Raw genomic sequence first — 16,882 nt, 5'->3', positions numbered from 1 at the left:
GCCAAAGGGATATGGGGGAAGGCGGGATCAGTGTATTGAACTTGATGATCAGCCTTGATCATAATGAATGGTGGAGCAGGCTTGAAGGGCCGAACGACCTCCTCCTGCTTCTATTTTCTATTTTTCTATGAGCGTTTAATAAACAAAATGTTCTCAAGTGGCTTCTCAGGGTACACATGCCATGTCTCAAACAATGGTTATTGCCTCGCATTTCAATCAAATGTTGAAGCCTGAACAGTTTACCTGAACTCTAGAAGCATCAGCAGCACAGAGGCAGCAGTCAACAATCAAACACTGGACTTCGGCACTGGGGTTATCCTCACGTAAGGTCAGTGTGTGGATCGGGGAAGGCACCTGAGCATGGCCTCCCTAATGTGCCCTGCAGAAGTGCAGGGTCTGGGGTCTAGTGGTTCCTGCTGTGGCCAAGGTTGAGTGTGCAGAGCGAGATTTTCCAGCAAAACTGGCTTGGTGGATGGCACTTTCAGAGAAGGCGGGATACGTAAGGGTCTGGGAGTTTGGGGATTTGAGGATCCTGGGGTGGAATCCCTCACTGATTATTGGTCTTTCTCCCTCTCCAATTCTTACAGATATAACAATATGGCTGTTTATGGTGATCCCGCAAAGGCTGCTCTCGCGGTGCAGGTGGCAGCCCAAGCAGCCAGTTGCCAGAGAAGGTGGCAGTAGCGTCGACGCAGGCTGGAGGCGGCATCCCATGAGCAGGGGGCAGCTGCCATTCTGAAGATCCGGACACCCATCAGGTCGAGCAGGAACCCAGAGGGAGACGGCAGCGACGGCCTAAGGTGTACAGGTGTCGTTGATCTGTCGAGGAGATGACGGACAGCAGGTCCCGCAGGAGACTTAATCTCAACAAAGAGACATTGGGGCACCTGTACCATGTCCTCGCAGACTTGGCATCCCGTAGTAGAGGAGGACTCCCACTCGGGCGGCAGTGTGGTGCAGTGGTTAGCACTGCTGCCTCACAGAGCCAGGGACCAAGATTCGATTGGGTTAGCATCAGCAAGATTCGATCGGGTGACTGTCTATGAGGAGTTTGTACATTCTCCCTGTGTCTGTGTAGGTTTTCTCTGGGTACTCAGGTTTCCTCCCACAGTCCAACAATGTGCAGATTAGGTGGATTGTTCATCCTAAAAAGCCCCGAAGTGTCCAAAGTTTGGGTGGGGTAACAGGGATAGGGTGAGAGATTGAGCCTAGGTAAGGTGGGCTTTTAAAGGGTCAGTGCATACTGGATGGGGTGAATGGCCTCCTTCTGCACTGTAGGGATACAATGATATACTAACATTCACTCACGATGGCCGTGAAGGTCCCCGTAGCCCTACACATCTATGCAACGGTTCATTGCAGGGCTCCAGTGGGGACTTGTGTGGCATTTTCCAAGCTACAGCCCACAAGTGCATCCGTGAGGTCATGAGATGCCCTGTATGCCCAGGCATCAGCCTTTGCCGACTTTTGAACTGGATCAGGCCCACCAGGATGCTTGGGCTGCAGGATTCTCCACCAGGTCCAGTGGGTAATTGATGGCACGTATGTCGTCTTGCTCGCACTGGATCATTTGGAAGTGCCCTTCATTAACAAGAAGGGGTTCCACTCCCTGGATGTTCAACTCATGTGCGACCACAATGTCTGGATCGTGCATGCTTCCCAGGGTGCGTAAATGACAACTGCACCCTGGACACTCAAAGTTCCCCGGTATCTTCGAGGACCACCCAGGATGACGGGTTGGCTCTTCAGGTATACGGGGTACCCGCTGAGGTCCTGGCTGATGATGTGAGTGCTGAGGCCAGAGACCGAGGCGGAGACCCGAGATAATGAGGTCCAAGTTGCCACCTGTGCTGTCATTAAGCAGTGCACCTGACTGCTCAAAATGTGGTTCTGATGCCTTGACTGCTCTGGTGCACTGCATAAATCCATCCTCTAGAGGGTTTCCCGCTTCATGGTGGTCTGCTGTGCACTCCACAACCTGACAAAGCGGGTTGACATACTGGAGGAGGAGGAGGCGGGCCAGGAGGGGATGGAGGGTAAGCCTGGATAGGACCTGCAGAAAGAACCAGAGGATGGAGGACAGCTGGCGGCAAGGGTCTGGCTTGATGGAGGACCATGGAGGCCCTCAACGTCACCCGATTTTCATAGGACGAGGCTTTCTATGTCAGTTCACCCCCTTCCCCCCAATCCCTCCTTCCGGCCAATCCCCCTCACCCCAGTCCCCCAATTCCTCCCAATCTCCTCCATTTCTGGATCCTCCAACAACTCTCCTTCCCCGCCCCTACCCATGACTACCATGTTCCATCCTTCAAGGTTCTGTGTCACCTTATGGTGATAGGCCTGTGCCGGCACTGCCAGCGGGTCAATATTCAAGGCAGGAGAGTGATATTAACATGCTGTGAAGTTTTCTCTGGTGCTCCTCAGTTTATGCCAAAGTCTGACTCCTTTCTTTCTGCTGACCATGTGCTTACACCCCATTCTCTGAACGGGGTCTGCATCAAGGGGGTTTGGTCTTGGACAACTGTGCCCGGTGGGGTGGGGGTTGCAGTCAGGCCTGCTCTGAAGATTAATGTAACAGAGGCTTCACATGTAGCAAGTGTAACATGTTTTAATTGTGAACATTTGATAGTTCCATACCCCCTCGCGTCGGCCCCCTCAGCGATGCTCCTCAGTGACTGGGCCATGCTCTGCCATGCCTTGGCAATGTCCACAAGCATCTGGGACAGATCCCTCAGCGACTGGGATATGATTTCGACTCCCTCAGCCATTGTTGTCATGGACTGAGCCAAACCTTGGGCACCACCACTCAAGACGCTGACCTCATGTTCCAGGCTTTTCATTACGGTCGCCACCCTAGCAGTGTGGGCCCCATCGCCATGCATTGTGTCCTGTCGTAGAGCTCTAATTTGCTATGCAGTCGCTGAAATGTCACTGGCATCCCCTCATGAATCTCACGACTGTGTCTATCATCTGCATGAGCTCTGGGAGAACCTTGTCCAGAAACTTGGCATCTGACTGGGACTCAACTGAGTCCTGGGATCCAGCAGACCACCGACTGCTAGCTACCTTTGATGTTCCTGCTTCCACTTGATGCACGTCAGCAACTGTCTGGTGCTCACCAGATTGTGCCTTAGAATCCTGTCCATTAATGTTGCCCACCGAGGTGTATGGTAATGCATTGGTGTAGGGTGGAGTGATAGCCGTTATGTGTCGATGAAGGTCTCTTTGGAGCTCCCTTCCAAGATAGTCCCTTAGGTGGCAGGGGGTATGACGACCCCATCAGATGGAGATCCTGCCTGACTGACATAAACAACTCATTTGAGACGGGTCATCTGGCTGAAGGGGCAGTGGATCCTCTCCGCTACAGCGCAGGCCAACCTTGCTGTTGGTGACTACTCTCTCCTCGGTCAACTCTCTGATCTCCAGCACCCATTCCTCATAGGGGGTGAGGACTCGAATCTCCGGTACTCTTCCACCTCCCCCATCTTGGCCCTTTCCCATTATGGGCTATCTTCTCCTGTGGGTACAAAGAGAGGGCCTTGTGAGCCGCACGCTTGAGGGATCCGTAGGGGCCTAATAGCAGATGGCTTGTGTGGGCACTGCACCTGGATATGAAGGGGTTGTGCTCATGCGTGTCAGTGTCTTCTGAGGAACAGGCATGACGATCGAATGTGGGGAGGGTGCGAGGTGTCAGCCAGTGATTTGTAGGGAGGGGGACTTAGGAATTTGATGCTGGGAGAGAGGTGGTAACTTACCCTTGCAGCTCAGTGGAGGTTGTCGGTCTTCTTCCAACATTGTACACCAGTCCTCCTTGCCGTGTTACACACACTGACAGCTGCTGCCACTGCCTCCCAGGCAGTATTGATGATCCTGCTGCTGGTCCTCAAACCCCCTTGGGGGAACAGGATGTTTTGTCGCACATTAAGAGCATCGAGAAGGCTGGTCAGGTCGGCATCTCCAAAACGAGGAGCAAGTCAGTGTGTTGCCATGCTTGTGTTTTGACTGGGAGTCAGTGTTGATGGAGTGTTTAAAAGCAGCTCCCCATTGTTAGTGGTGAGATGCTGAGGCGCGAGGCTAGAGAATCAGATGGCGAGACAGCCAATAATGGCGAGAAGCTCGTGGGGGCTCTTTTCCAGAACTAAGTGCTGTTAAATATGGGCCGCGATCACGCCAACATGGCTGTCGAGAAACACCCCGCCAATCACGCCTAAAGTGCCACTTAAACCTCTATGTTTGTAATGTATAGGAGATAGGCACTGATTGCGACAAAAACTGTCAAAGCCAGTGATTGGATCAAAAAAGTTTAGTAATAAAGTTAGATACATGTTATAACTTTGGGCCATGAAAATGAAAAGTCAAGTGTTGCATTAGGCCCATTTTTTATAATAATAATCTTTATTGTCACAAGTAGGCTTATATTAACACTGCAATGAAGTTACTGTGAGATGCCTCGAGTCGCCACATCCCGGCGCCTGTTCAGGTACACAGAGGGAGAATTCAAAATGTCCAAATTACCTAACAGCGCGTCTTTCATGACTTGTGGGAGGAAACCGGAGCACCCGGAGGAAACCCACGCAGACACGGGGAAGACTCAGCACAGTCACCCAAGCGGGAATTGAACCTGGGACCCTGGAGCTGTGAAGCAACAGTGCTACCCACTGTGCTACCGTGTTGTTAATTCATGAAGGTTACATTCAAAATGTTATTCCTTTTTGCTTGAATTATTTCTTGGTGTCCCATTTTTTACAATCCAATTATCATTTAAGTTTTCATTTCCATGGAAACAAAATTATGCTCTGTACAAAGCAGTAATGAGAAATAATAGATGTTATTAACAGAGTATATTGCTGAGCTCTCAAATGCCCTACAAGGAATCCAATCAGATGAGTGCCGCCACAACAATTATTGTATAAAAATGAAATATTGTGGGGTGCAATCTGCTTAGCAAATAAAAACGTGAAAATATGTTACCGAAAATTCAGCTTCCAGTGCTTGTATGCTTTTTGTTGCTTCGTTTAGTTGCTCCTTATTTAACATACTACTGGTGGTTTTGAGATACAGTAGAGTTACTTCTCGAGGGGTAGATTTGATGGGTTCGATATTTCCTAAAGCACTCACGTCCAGTGTAAGGGATACATTCGAGCCTCTCCTAAATATCATCAAAAAGAAGAGAAAAGTGTTAAGTTTTCTTGAAGATCACACCAGGAAATTGTTTGTTGGTTTCTCCTGTGTCACTACCGTAACTTTGGCAGACTCACTATTTACGTGCAAATTTCTGCTGACTCTTCGCCGAAGGTAAGTTAAACAGCAGGAAAAATTCCAAGGGAGTTCTGCTGTGCTATGTTGGGCTGCAACGTATATTTGAACAATGTCGGAAATACAAAGCGGGTCAAGCAGCATTTGTGGACTGAGTAAAAGAGGGCGGGATTTACCGTCTGGTCACACCAGCGGGATATTTCGGTCCCACAATGGCACACAGGTTTCCCGGTGATGTGGGGTGCAATCAACAGGAAATCCCGTTGACAACGGTGGGACCGGTAAACCTGGTGGCGGGCCACCTCCACCACCGAAAAACACGCGGCAGGCTGTTGATAAATCGTGCCCAAAATGAACATTTTAGGTTCATGACCGTTAACCTGAGAGGTGGAACGGTCTTAGTGATGGTGTTAATATTCAGGCTTGGGCTGATAAGTGGCAAGTTACATTCATATCACGCAAAGTTCCAGTCAATAACCATCGGCAACAAGAGAGAATCTACCCATCTCTCAACAATTAATGGCATTGTCATTGTCAAATCCCTGACTATCAACATCCTGGGGGTTACTGTTGACCAGAAACTGAACTGGTCTAGCCATATAAATATTGTGGTTACAAGAGCAGGTCAAAGGCTGGGAATTTTGCAGTGAGTAACCTACCTCCTGACTCCCCAAAGCCTGTCTACCATTTACAAGGCGCAGGTCAGGAGTGTGATTGAATACTCTCCACTTGCCAGGATGAGTGCAGCTCCAACTACTCAAGAAGTTCAACACCATCAAGGACAAAGCAGCCTGCTTGATTGGCACCCCTTCCACAAATGTTCATCCCCTCCACCACCGATCCACAGTAGCAGCCGTGTGTACCATCTAAAAAATACACTGCAAGAACACACCAAGTCTGCTTTGACAGCACCTTTCAAACCCGCAACCTCTACTACCTAGAAAGAGAAGGGTAGCTGATGCATGAGAGCACTGCCAGCTGCAAGATCCTCTTCAAGTCACACACCATCCTGACATGGAACTGAACCACCTTTGCTTCACTGTCACTAGGTCAAAATCATGGAATTCTTGCTAACACCACTGTGGATGTACCTACATGGGCTGCAATGGTTGAAGAATGCAGCACATCCCCACCTTCTCAAAGACAATTGGAGATGGGCACTAAATGCTGCGAGCGATGCCTACAGCCCATGAAAGAATATTTTATTAAAAGTTGGAAGCTCATCTTACAGTCAAATAGGATCACAATGGCGAGGCAGTGGCATAGTGGTGTTGTCGCTGAGCTAGTAACCCAGGGTAAGACTCCGGGGACCTGGGTTCGAATCCCACCATGGCAGATTGTGAAATTTGAATTCAATAAAAAACCTGGAATTAAAGTCTAATGATGACCATGAAGCCATTGGTGCAAGATTCCATCTGGTTTAGTAATGCCCCTTGGGGAAGGAAATCTTCTGCCCTTACCTGGTCTGGTCTACATCTGACTCTCGATCCACAGAAATGTGGTTGACTTTTAAATGCCCTCAGGGATGGGTAATAAATGACCCAGCCAGAGACGCCCGCATCCCATGAATGAATCAAAAAATATATTTTGGTTAAATTTCAGACCATTTTCAGAGAGGAAGGGAGTACGTGGACAGGGATTGGATTCTGTGCCCGGACTGAATACATTGGCTTCGATCTTCCCAATAAGGAAGATCGAAGGAGCTGTTTAGCACAGGGCTAAATCACTGGCTTTGAAAGTAGACTAAGGCAGGCCAGCAGCATGGTTCAATTCCTGTAACATCCCGTAACAGCCTCCCCGAACATGCGCCGGAATGTGGCAACTCGGGGCTTTTCACAGTAACTTCATTTGAAGCCTACTTGTGACAATAAGTGATTTTCATTTCATAACAAGTTTATTCCTTTTGTATTGCACAATCCGGATGAAGGATGTAATTCTTCTTTCTACCCGGTTACATTCTGGTCATTTTATTAGATGAAGTAAACCTCTGTCCTTCTGTTCTAAAGAATAGTCCATATTCAAACTATATATTTGTTAATTCCTTCTACCATTAGTGATTTATCAACAATGGATCCAGCACTTTGTTTTTCCTCCTGATTTCCACATCTGCAATATTTTGCTTTTTACTTTAACTTCATTCAACCAAGACAATTAATTCTGCACTGTGCTGAATTTCAAATTCTCAATGCAGTCTTTCTCCCTACTTTGTTTTAAGTTTACTTTGTCACGGAGCGCTGTGAAGATCCCTGGAACTTGTTTCTAAACAATGTCCGAACATGTGAACCTCATTCTGTCTGTTAATCAAAACTCTTAATAGAAATAACATGACATTATAAAAGTGATAGGTAGAACTATAGGCAAGTAGTAACAGTTTACCACCAAAAAAGAAACCAGCAAGTGGCAGATTCGATAACATGAATCATTTCTCACCAGCTCTGCCATTCTTTAAAGTTGAATAATCATTAGAACTGGATGAGCTCAGAGAGCATGCAATAGAACTTCAGTTCCTCTTTTGGTTGGAAAAGGTGCTCTGCAAATGGAGGATCTGGTAGCTGGACCAGAATCAGTTTCTGCCAGGGATTCACCCCTCAATTGCCGCCATATTAAATTCCGGCAGGAGGAGTATGGACTCGTCCTCCATCCAGCATCCAAACACAACTTAGTCAAATCACTCCTGTGAGGGAAATGGTGAGGGCAGTACCAGGGTGCTCTCTGGGCACGCTGCACGCCGCTCCCCATCCGGGGCTATACTTTCCTGTGCCCTGTGCTCCCCTGTTGTGGTCGTCATGGCTGGTTTCATTTTTGATGACCAGTAGTGATTCGCGCCAACGTGACGTCACGCCAGCTGGGTGGGACGATAAGCTGAAGGCGGAAGTCGCGGCATCAAGTCCGCCAATTAGAATGCATGCAAATCAGGCTCGTGCCTTTCCTGGGTGTGGACCTGATCGCGTCATCGGAGGGGGTGGGTGGGAAAGATCACAGACCAAAATCTTGCCGGCGCAAATCCCGTTTTTGGCTGCTCGCGAGAGTTGACTTGACGGCTATTATGGGATTTGCGCCCACGACTATTATGAGTGCTACATCATGGTTGGTGTGTTAGTTCCCAAGATTGACCCAAAGTTCCTGGCAAACATCTTTATCTATGCCTGCTAAGACACCATGCACATGCCACATTGGACTGCATGCGCGTCATTCAGAAAATAAATTGGATGGCAATAGAACCAAAAGAGGTTGCCTATATTTTTAGTATGGATGCTGTTTGTCAGATCTTGCTGAATGGATTTTCTTGCAGCACAGCAAATAACCCCTGTGATACAGCAATATTCTGGGTTCAAGTCCCTCTTAGAACTTGAGCACAAAAATCAAGTTTGCACTCCAGTGCAGTACTGAGGATGTGCTGCTCTGTTGGAGGTGCGGCCTTCAGGGCAGGACGCTAAACTAAAGCCCCATCTACTTCTTCGAGTGGATGTAAAAGCTCCCATGACACTATATCAAAGAAGAGGAATGAAGTTATCTTCAGTGCCCTGACCAATATTTATCCCTCAATTAATATTGCAATAAAAGAGATTGTCTGCTCACGATCACATTACTGATTGTGGGATCTTGCTGTGCATATATTGACTGGAGCATTTCCTTCAAGAGGGACTACACTTCAAAAAGTACTTTATTAAAAGCCATTTGTGGATTTGTGCAACCAGGTTAAGCTATTTACCCCGAATTGTGGAAAATTATTTATTGCAGATTGTATGGGATACTCACCATTATCTCCCATTGTTTTTGAAAGTAGAAAATATCCCACCATCTAATCATTGCAGGCAGGCGACATTTTTTGTTCAAATTTATTTATGGGAAAACAATATATTAAAGCAAAAAATCAACAGCAAATTATCAAAATGGTGAAGTAGTTACAAACAACAACCTTAAATCTTGGGGTTGATGGCCCATCAAAGAACCTCTGCTACTGACCACACCAAAATTCCCAGGGTTAGGAGAAGGGAATGCTTCATGGGATAAGGGTACATCTGAGGCAAACTCCAACTTCCTTGCACAAAAAGCTGGAGACTTTGACAGATGAGTCAAAGGCCAAGTTTAGATACCAGATGGTGCCTCAAAAAGTATTTATGTGCAGAGTGAGGTGCTTTTAAACATGGAGGCTGCCCAAGTCTTTGGCGTACTGGGTTATGATTCCAGGCTCTTCCACCAGATGAGTCTGACATATGCCCTTTGTTTAGTATGTACATCTGATTGTATTAGGACTCAGAGGTAGTCCAGGATATGGGCACTCAAGCATTTAAGTTCCCAAGCCACCCTTCCATCGATAGTCTTGGAAGATACAGATTAAGTGTATGCTTCCTTCCCAAAACTTCAGTGCTAGACTGTAACCCGACATAATCAGGATTAGTGACCAGCCATGCTGAAAACATTTTATTTTTGGCTCTCCCTCGCTAGTGGGGGTGATTGTTTTCCATGAGTTCAAAGATGGCTGATGCGACACTTTTGGGTTACTCAGAATTTCCAATGAGTTGCCAATGTATTTACTGAGGCATAGAAGGAGACGGGACTTAAACTCAATATTCAGAAGGCCAAAATCCTCCATCAGCAAGCTCACACATTCCTGACAACAATTTGTGCTGATCAGAAAGGTTTAATATCCTGTTCTCTACTGACAGCCAGCAAGTTCTAATGGATGGAAGAGCACTTTTTTGTATTCAAATGAGATGTATAATGGTGATGCAGGTTTCAGTTTGCTATGAAATCCACTCCTCTTACACTTGAACTCAAACTGTAATTAAAGCTGCAGTTTTGTGCTGTGGGGCTTCTTGCATGTTGGAACCATTGTGTTCTGAAGTAAGTGTATCTCTGTTTGTTTTATATCTTTACAGCTTGGAGATGAGGTGTTAACAGCTGGAAATTGTAGCCTCCGTCCTGTAGCCCCTCCTCATGCCATTGGACTGAGCTCACTCTTCTGAATAGATTTGTCTAATAGCTCAGTGACCAGTGAGAACAGGACTGTGCATCCTTGTTGGGCAAATTGTACACATTAACACCTGCGGCTGTTCCCCTGTCATCATATTTACGTGCAGACTGAACATCTGCTGATAATTTGGAAGAACTTTCATTTTAGAAGATGTTTGTGTGACAGTGCAAACCCCACACAAAGGGAAGGGAACAGTCACAAGGGACATTTGCCTCTGTTATTGATGTACAGTAAAGCAGACTGCTAAAAGGGCTCCGTCACAACCACAGCCAGGGGATGTGGTCAGCACATGTTTGCCTCCCTGTAGGCTGCCTGTGGTTGACTTTTATTACTCTGGATGTTTATTGGAGGGGAGGCAGATTATAAGAGCCTGAGCACGGTTTGACATTTTTTTACTTGTACTCAAGACCTGGTTTATTATGCTACCGCTCTACATTCTACATGCTGTACTATAATTGGAGTACTGAAGTCAATTGAGTTCCTGGAAAACTTGCTCTCGAAAGTTTGCAAAAATTTCAAAGCTTCAGCTGAGGAAACTGTGTGAAATCCCTGTTGTCTCCATTTGAGACAGTGAGCGATATATTTTTTAAAATAAATTTAGAGTACCCAATTCATTTTTCCAATTAAGGGCCAATTTAGCGTTGCCAATCCACCTATCCTGCACATCTTTGGGGTTGTGGGGGCAAAACCCACGCAAACACGGGGAGAATGTGCAAACGCCACACGGACGGTGACCCAGAGCCGGGATTGAACCTGGGACCTCGGCGCCGTGAGGCAGCAGGGCTAACCCACTGTGCCACCGTGCTGCCCAGAGTCAGTGATAAATAAAAAAAATACTGCACTTGATACAAAAGACTTGAGAATTTACCAAATGTATCTTGACTGTTCTATGCCTGCATGGGACTCATCTAGCTGGGGATGATTGTTCCCGAGTGCTGATTGGGCTGTGAGTTAACCAGCACTGGTATGACAGGTCAGCTGAGAGAAAGGAGTGGGGACCCTAAGATGTGTAACTGGGTCCTGTGTAAATATTGCTGTTACACTGAATAAACGTCTGTCTTATGAACTCTTCAGACACCCACTTTGCCGTTTACTTCATTGATATTTAAATTTGTTTTTAAATCCCATCAGTGTGCTATTTGATATGATTCTCACTGCAACTATTCGACTTTATTCTAGAGAAATGCCTGCATAAAGATTAACTTAGCCGCCTGGCGGGGCTGCATGGTGGCGCAGTGGTAGCACTGCAGCCTCATGGCGCTGAGGTCCCAGGTTTGATCCCGGCTCTGGGTCACTGTCCGTGTGGAGTTTGCACATTCTCCCTGTGTTTGCGTGGGTTTCGCCCCCACAACCCAAAGATGTGCAGGGTAGGTGGATTGGCCACACTAAATTGCCCCTTAATTGGAAAAATGAATTGGGGACACTAAATTTTTTTTTAACTTAGCCGCCTGGAATTTTATTTGCATTCAGCCCCAATTCAGACAGGGTCATGGTAGAAATAGTGGAAAAATAGTGGATTACGGCAGGCTTTTGCTCATGGAGCGGGATATCACCGGGAGCTTTGCCTGACACGCATCCCATGAAATGATCTGGGATCAAGGAGATAGGGAGGTGCCAGCCAGACCCTCTAGGGTGGACGACGGAAAGTCCAGAGCATTCATCTGCTAGTAAAGTGAATTATAAATGAAGGAAAAAAACAAAATCCAGTTGGCACAGAAACGTAGAGGGAGAAATCTAAACCCTAAATGTGGGTTGAAGCTGGGTGGTTGGTGAACGGTTACTCATTGGAAAGAAACATGTATCCCACCAACATTCATTTTTAGACCAGAATCTGGATCTCTAAGTCCCCTTCCCAAAGCCAGTAGGATTCTTCTTTTAATGTAGTGAACGGGGGAGGGAGTGATAAGTTTTCCAGTCCCACCCTCCACAGGAATCATTGCGGATCGGATGAAAAATTTGATGGACCGTTGAAAGGTCGGTTGACTTTGGATGGGAATTTCCGGTCTTGGAGCGGGTGCGACCTGAAAATCCCACCCAGAGTCTGACAATTTCATAAAATAGGACCTCAACTGCGATTTTAAATTAAGAGTGATCATCACATCTGTCTTTGTGATGACACCAGTTTAAGATACTCATCCTTAAAGGCACACCACGTCACAAAAGCTGCAGTTCCACCTATTTGAATACAGTCAAAATCTTCTGGGAGGATGAAATGATCCGAATAGGCAGGTTTCTTACTCCACGTCATGGAAGGACAAGGAGCAGAAATATCCTTCCAGGCCCCACAAGAAATTCCACAGGACCCCTTCCTTAGAATTCCTCCCCCCACACATTCTGTCCATCAAAATTCTCCTGGAACCGCCTTATCATATCCACCTGTGACCGAAGGCTATCTGATTTTCTGAAAGCCGGTCGCCACTAAGTGTGAAATGGATCTAAGCATTTTAATGAGACTAAGAAGTTAAAATTGTTCCTGTCTTAAATGTTCTCCAGCGACTGGTTTTTGCATGTGCCATGAGCCGTACCTTCCACACCTCCTGCCTCAAGGCCACCCACCATTAAAATTGATTCCTGAGACCTTTAAACAAATTCAGTTGTTTTAAAGCAATATTTCTACACTATTTAAATTCTTTCATTACAACTTCATTGGCTTGAAAGGTACAGTTTTCCTTATGCCTGCATCTCCAAACTTCGTAAGGACTTCCCCCAGACTTTCCAGATGTTCTTACTGTGAAGTCCCCATCATGAAGGTATAAGGCACGATTGAACGGAACAAAATGTCCGGTTTTGGGCGTGTTTAGCGGGGTGCTCCTCAGTGGCTGCAGCGCTGAAAAACACCCGCTATTCAACGGCACTTTGCTGTAATTTTGGCTGCAGGGAGTTTCTCTCCTCTGAGGCCACACTTGGGTCATTTCCTGCTGGCGAACCCAGCAGGAATGGCTTGTGCAAGAGAGGGTGGCTGCCCCGATATTCCCCCCTCCTCCTTAGGGAGGCCTCCAGTAACACCCCCTCCACTTGGTAAGGCACCTGATCCAATCGCTGGATTTGCCAACCTAGCATTCAGGCACCCTAGCACTGCTAGCCTGGTACCCTGACAGTGTCCCTACCAACCTGGTAGTTCCACCCTGGCACTGGCAGTGTGGCACTGCAAGGATGCCCAGGTGGCACTACCACAGTGCCAGACTGGCAGTGTCAAAACGTATGGGGCACTACCAGAGTGCCAGACTGGCAGTGCCAAAACGTATGGGTGCCAGAGGGAGTGCATTCGTGGGGTTCTCCCAGCGCCCCGCGGGACCTAACAGTCAGGCCTGGGAGACCTCATCAGGGTACAATTTACTACTGGTTTCCACAAATGTGGACCAGTCTTAATGGCACTGGGGGAGCTGGCCCAGACCATTAGAGATGCTCGGGTGGTCATGGACAGGGCAGGGTGGCACCTAATGGCTCATTTAAATATGCTGATCTGGATCATGCCAAGTATGGGCGAGATCCAGATTGTAACGTCTCATAAGATTTTGTTAAACATCCTGAGGCATTTTGAGCGCCGCAAATCTCGCGCAAGGTCAACGGTCTCGTCCCAACACCAGGTTGGGCTAAATCGCACCTGTAGTCTAAGTAAACCACAACTTTTTGAATTCCTTGCGGCAAGTTCTCCATTGCCCATTGAAAAATTGCACATGCAGCCGAAAAGCCAAAAGACCACCTTGCATATTTTCTGGGGTCTTCATCTCGTTCAAGTTGTAGGTAAGCATGACTTAAGTTGAGCTTTGTATATGTGAGGTCGCCCACCACCTTTGCGTAAAGATTTTCTATCCAAAGGGTAGGATACTTGTCAGCTTGGGCCGTTTGGTTTATGGTGAGTTTGTAATCGCCACAGATCCTGACGGTGCAGTCTGGATTTAGAAAATGAACAATAGGGGCCACCCAATCAGAGAGTGATACTGGTCTTATGACTCCTCATTCACCAAACCTACCAATTCGACCTTGATTTCCTGATGTAGAGCATATCTAAAAGATTTTCATGTGGAATCAGGCTTCACGTAAAGTTTGGCCTTGACCGCTTGTATCTGACCAAGATTTTGAAAAACATCTTTGTACTTGCACAGGATCACTTGAAAAGCACCATCCGTTATTTTTTTAAATTTCTAGCCAATTTAGCTTCATCTGTCATAGCCAGTCCTGCCCCATAATGCTTGGCCCCTGACCTTCCACAATGACCATGGGTAATTGAGCAGATTGGTGTCGATATGATATCGGTGCACTCATGGTACCTAATATCTTTAGGGTTTTCCCGTGTAAGTTACTAACCTAAAGGCGGGCTGCTTAATCTCAGAGGTTGGATCCTCCTCACAGGTACTTGTAGGTTTGTTCATTCACCATCCTGGCTGAAAGGCCTGTGTCAACTTTCATACTCAATGGTTGCCCATTAACCAAAAGTACTTTCTCAATGGGAACTGCCTTGCTCTCTTTAACCATGTTTAACTTAAATCTAGGCTTCTTCCTCAGAATTCTTCTCTACATAATGCACTGGAATCAAGGTGTGTTTTAAAAAAAAACTGGGTGGCATGACACCGTGCTTGAATGTGGCCCTTCCTGTTACAATGGAAGCAAAAAAAATCTTTGCAATGGCACATATCTTGAGGGTGGTCTCTCCCACATCTGTTAACCTCCTAGAGGTTCAGCCTCTTCTGTGGCTGCCGCTTGGGGACCTCTTCAGGCAGCTGTTCCGCTCCAAAGTTGATTTACCTCACCTTCCTGGAGGCGCTGTAGCTCAGAAGCGCCCTTTTCGTCACATTCGGTTCCTTTAGCTAACTCTATCGCTTCATCCAGGAATATCTTTGTTTCGGCTAATAATTTCCTTCATGCATTGAAATTGTCATTGCCACAAACAAGGTGATTGCGTCACATGTCACTTAATGAAGAGCCAAATTTGCAGTGTTCAGCTATTTACCAAAGTCTGGCGACAAATGCAGAAATTATCTCCCCTGGGTCTCTGATGGCTGAATTAAATTGATACTGTTGCAGTATGATAGAGGGTCTAGGGTTGTAAATGCTCTTTCACTAACACCACTAACTGATCAAATGACTTGGTCTGGGGTCTCTAGGGATGTTAAATTTCTAATGAGGTTATAGTCTAGGTTCCGCATGCCATAAGCAAGGTGACCTTTTATTTGTCTTCCCCAGTAATCTCATTAGCAGTGAAAAACTACCAAAGTCTCTCAATGTTTTGGCCATGGTCTTCAGACCCCTGGTGAAAAGAATTGAGTTTTCCTTTTAATGTTTCTCACTCACTGTTACTATAGCGACCACTTATCTTTCCTCCCCTGGAAATTTCCGAAGACAACCCCTTCCTCCTTGAATTTTAAAGCTAAAGGCCGTTGTCTAATTTACTCTCGTTACCAATGTATAGCATGAGATATCAGTGAGGAGGCTGCTTAATTCACAAAGTGATTTATTCAAACAAACAATGAGGTGAAACAATGAACATGAACAGCAGTTGAAATACTTGCCTTCACTCCCGCGGCAGTGTCCACGCCGTCGTAAACGGCATCGCATTTTACGACGGCGTGAACGGGCTGCTCCCATGTCTAATTCTGGCCCCGACAGGGGGCCAGCACGGCGCTGGAGCAGTTCGCGCTGCTCCAGCTGCAGATCCCAGCGCAAACTGTGTGCCGTGGGATCCGCGCATGCGCAGTGGCACCGGCACCAAGGCACACATGCGCAGTGGCCTCCTTCAACGCGCCGGCCCCGACGCAACATGGCACAGGGCTACAGGGGCCGGCGCGTAGGAAAGGAGGCCCCGAGCTACAGAGGCCGGCCCGCCGATCGGTGGGTCTCGATCGCGGGCCAGGCCACAGTGGAGGCCCCCCCCCCAGGTCGGCCCCCCCCACTCCCCCCCCCCCCCCCCCCCCCCCTCCACAGGCCGTCACCCGACCCTTACACGCCGAGGTCTTGCCGGCCCAGAGCAGGTTAGAATGACGCCGGCGGGACACGGCTCTTTTCCTACGGCCGCTCGGCCCATTCGGGCCGGAGAATCGCCGGGCCGGCCGCGTAGAGCAGCCCGCGACCGGCGCCGCACCAACCACGCCGGCACCAATGGCGCCGATTCTCCGCATTGCGGAGGATCGCGTGCCGGCGTCGGGGCGACGTGGCCCGTTCGCGGGGATTCTCCAGCCCGGTATAGGGCTGGGAGAATCTCGCCCAGTTATTTTTAAATGCTTATCTTGTTGATAAACCTATTTTGAGCCATATTAATCAACCAAGTTACTACTTTTAATTGTATCAAGGAATATTTTATCAAAGCAATTTGAAATAAAAGCATACCTTTTAACATGCTGGTTCTGAGCAAATATTTTTGGCCGTTGATAGGTAACTGCTTTTGAGCGGTGACGGGGGAGTTGGGGAACACACGAAACAGACATTTTTTGGCACAATTTGTGTGGAATCTGTCATTTTTTCCAAAAGAATGATAACTGTGCCTGTTTATTAGCTGATAGTATCTGATACGAACATTTGTGATGAAAATTGCGTCAAGTTAGATACTCTTCACTTTTATAGAGGACAGCAATGGGAGGTTGGTTAGCTCAGTTGGCTGGACAGCTAGCTTGTGATACAGAGCGATGGCAACAGCACGGGCTTTATTCCTGT

The 16,882-nt window shown here is 47.3% G+C and overlaps 1 protein-coding gene across 4 annotated transcripts in view; it reads right to left on the bottom strand.

Annotated features, from left to right (window-relative positions):
• LOC140393864 (receptor-type tyrosine-protein phosphatase R-like) overlaps positions 1-16,882 on the bottom strand; it is a 164,660-nt gene that overhangs the window by 53,483 nt on the left and 94,295 nt on the right. For all 4 annotated transcript variants that reach the window (XM_072480399.1, XM_072480403.1, XM_072480402.1 and 1 more), the window contains exon 4: positions 4,972-5,149. In XM_072480399.1, the coding sequence (XP_072336500.1) occupies positions 4,972-5,149 (178 nt within the window). The remainder of the gene's footprint in view (positions 1-4,971; positions 5,150-16,882) is intronic.

This window comes from Scyliorhinus torazame, chromosome 17 (assembly GCF_047496885.1).
Source record: "Scyliorhinus torazame isolate Kashiwa2021f chromosome 17, sScyTor2.1, whole genome shotgun sequence".
In the NCBI taxonomy this organism is placed as follows: domain Eukaryota; kingdom Metazoa; phylum Chordata; class Chondrichthyes; order Carcharhiniformes; family Scyliorhinidae; genus Scyliorhinus; species Scyliorhinus torazame.
This window is presented reverse-complemented; position numbering and strand designations above follow the sequence as displayed.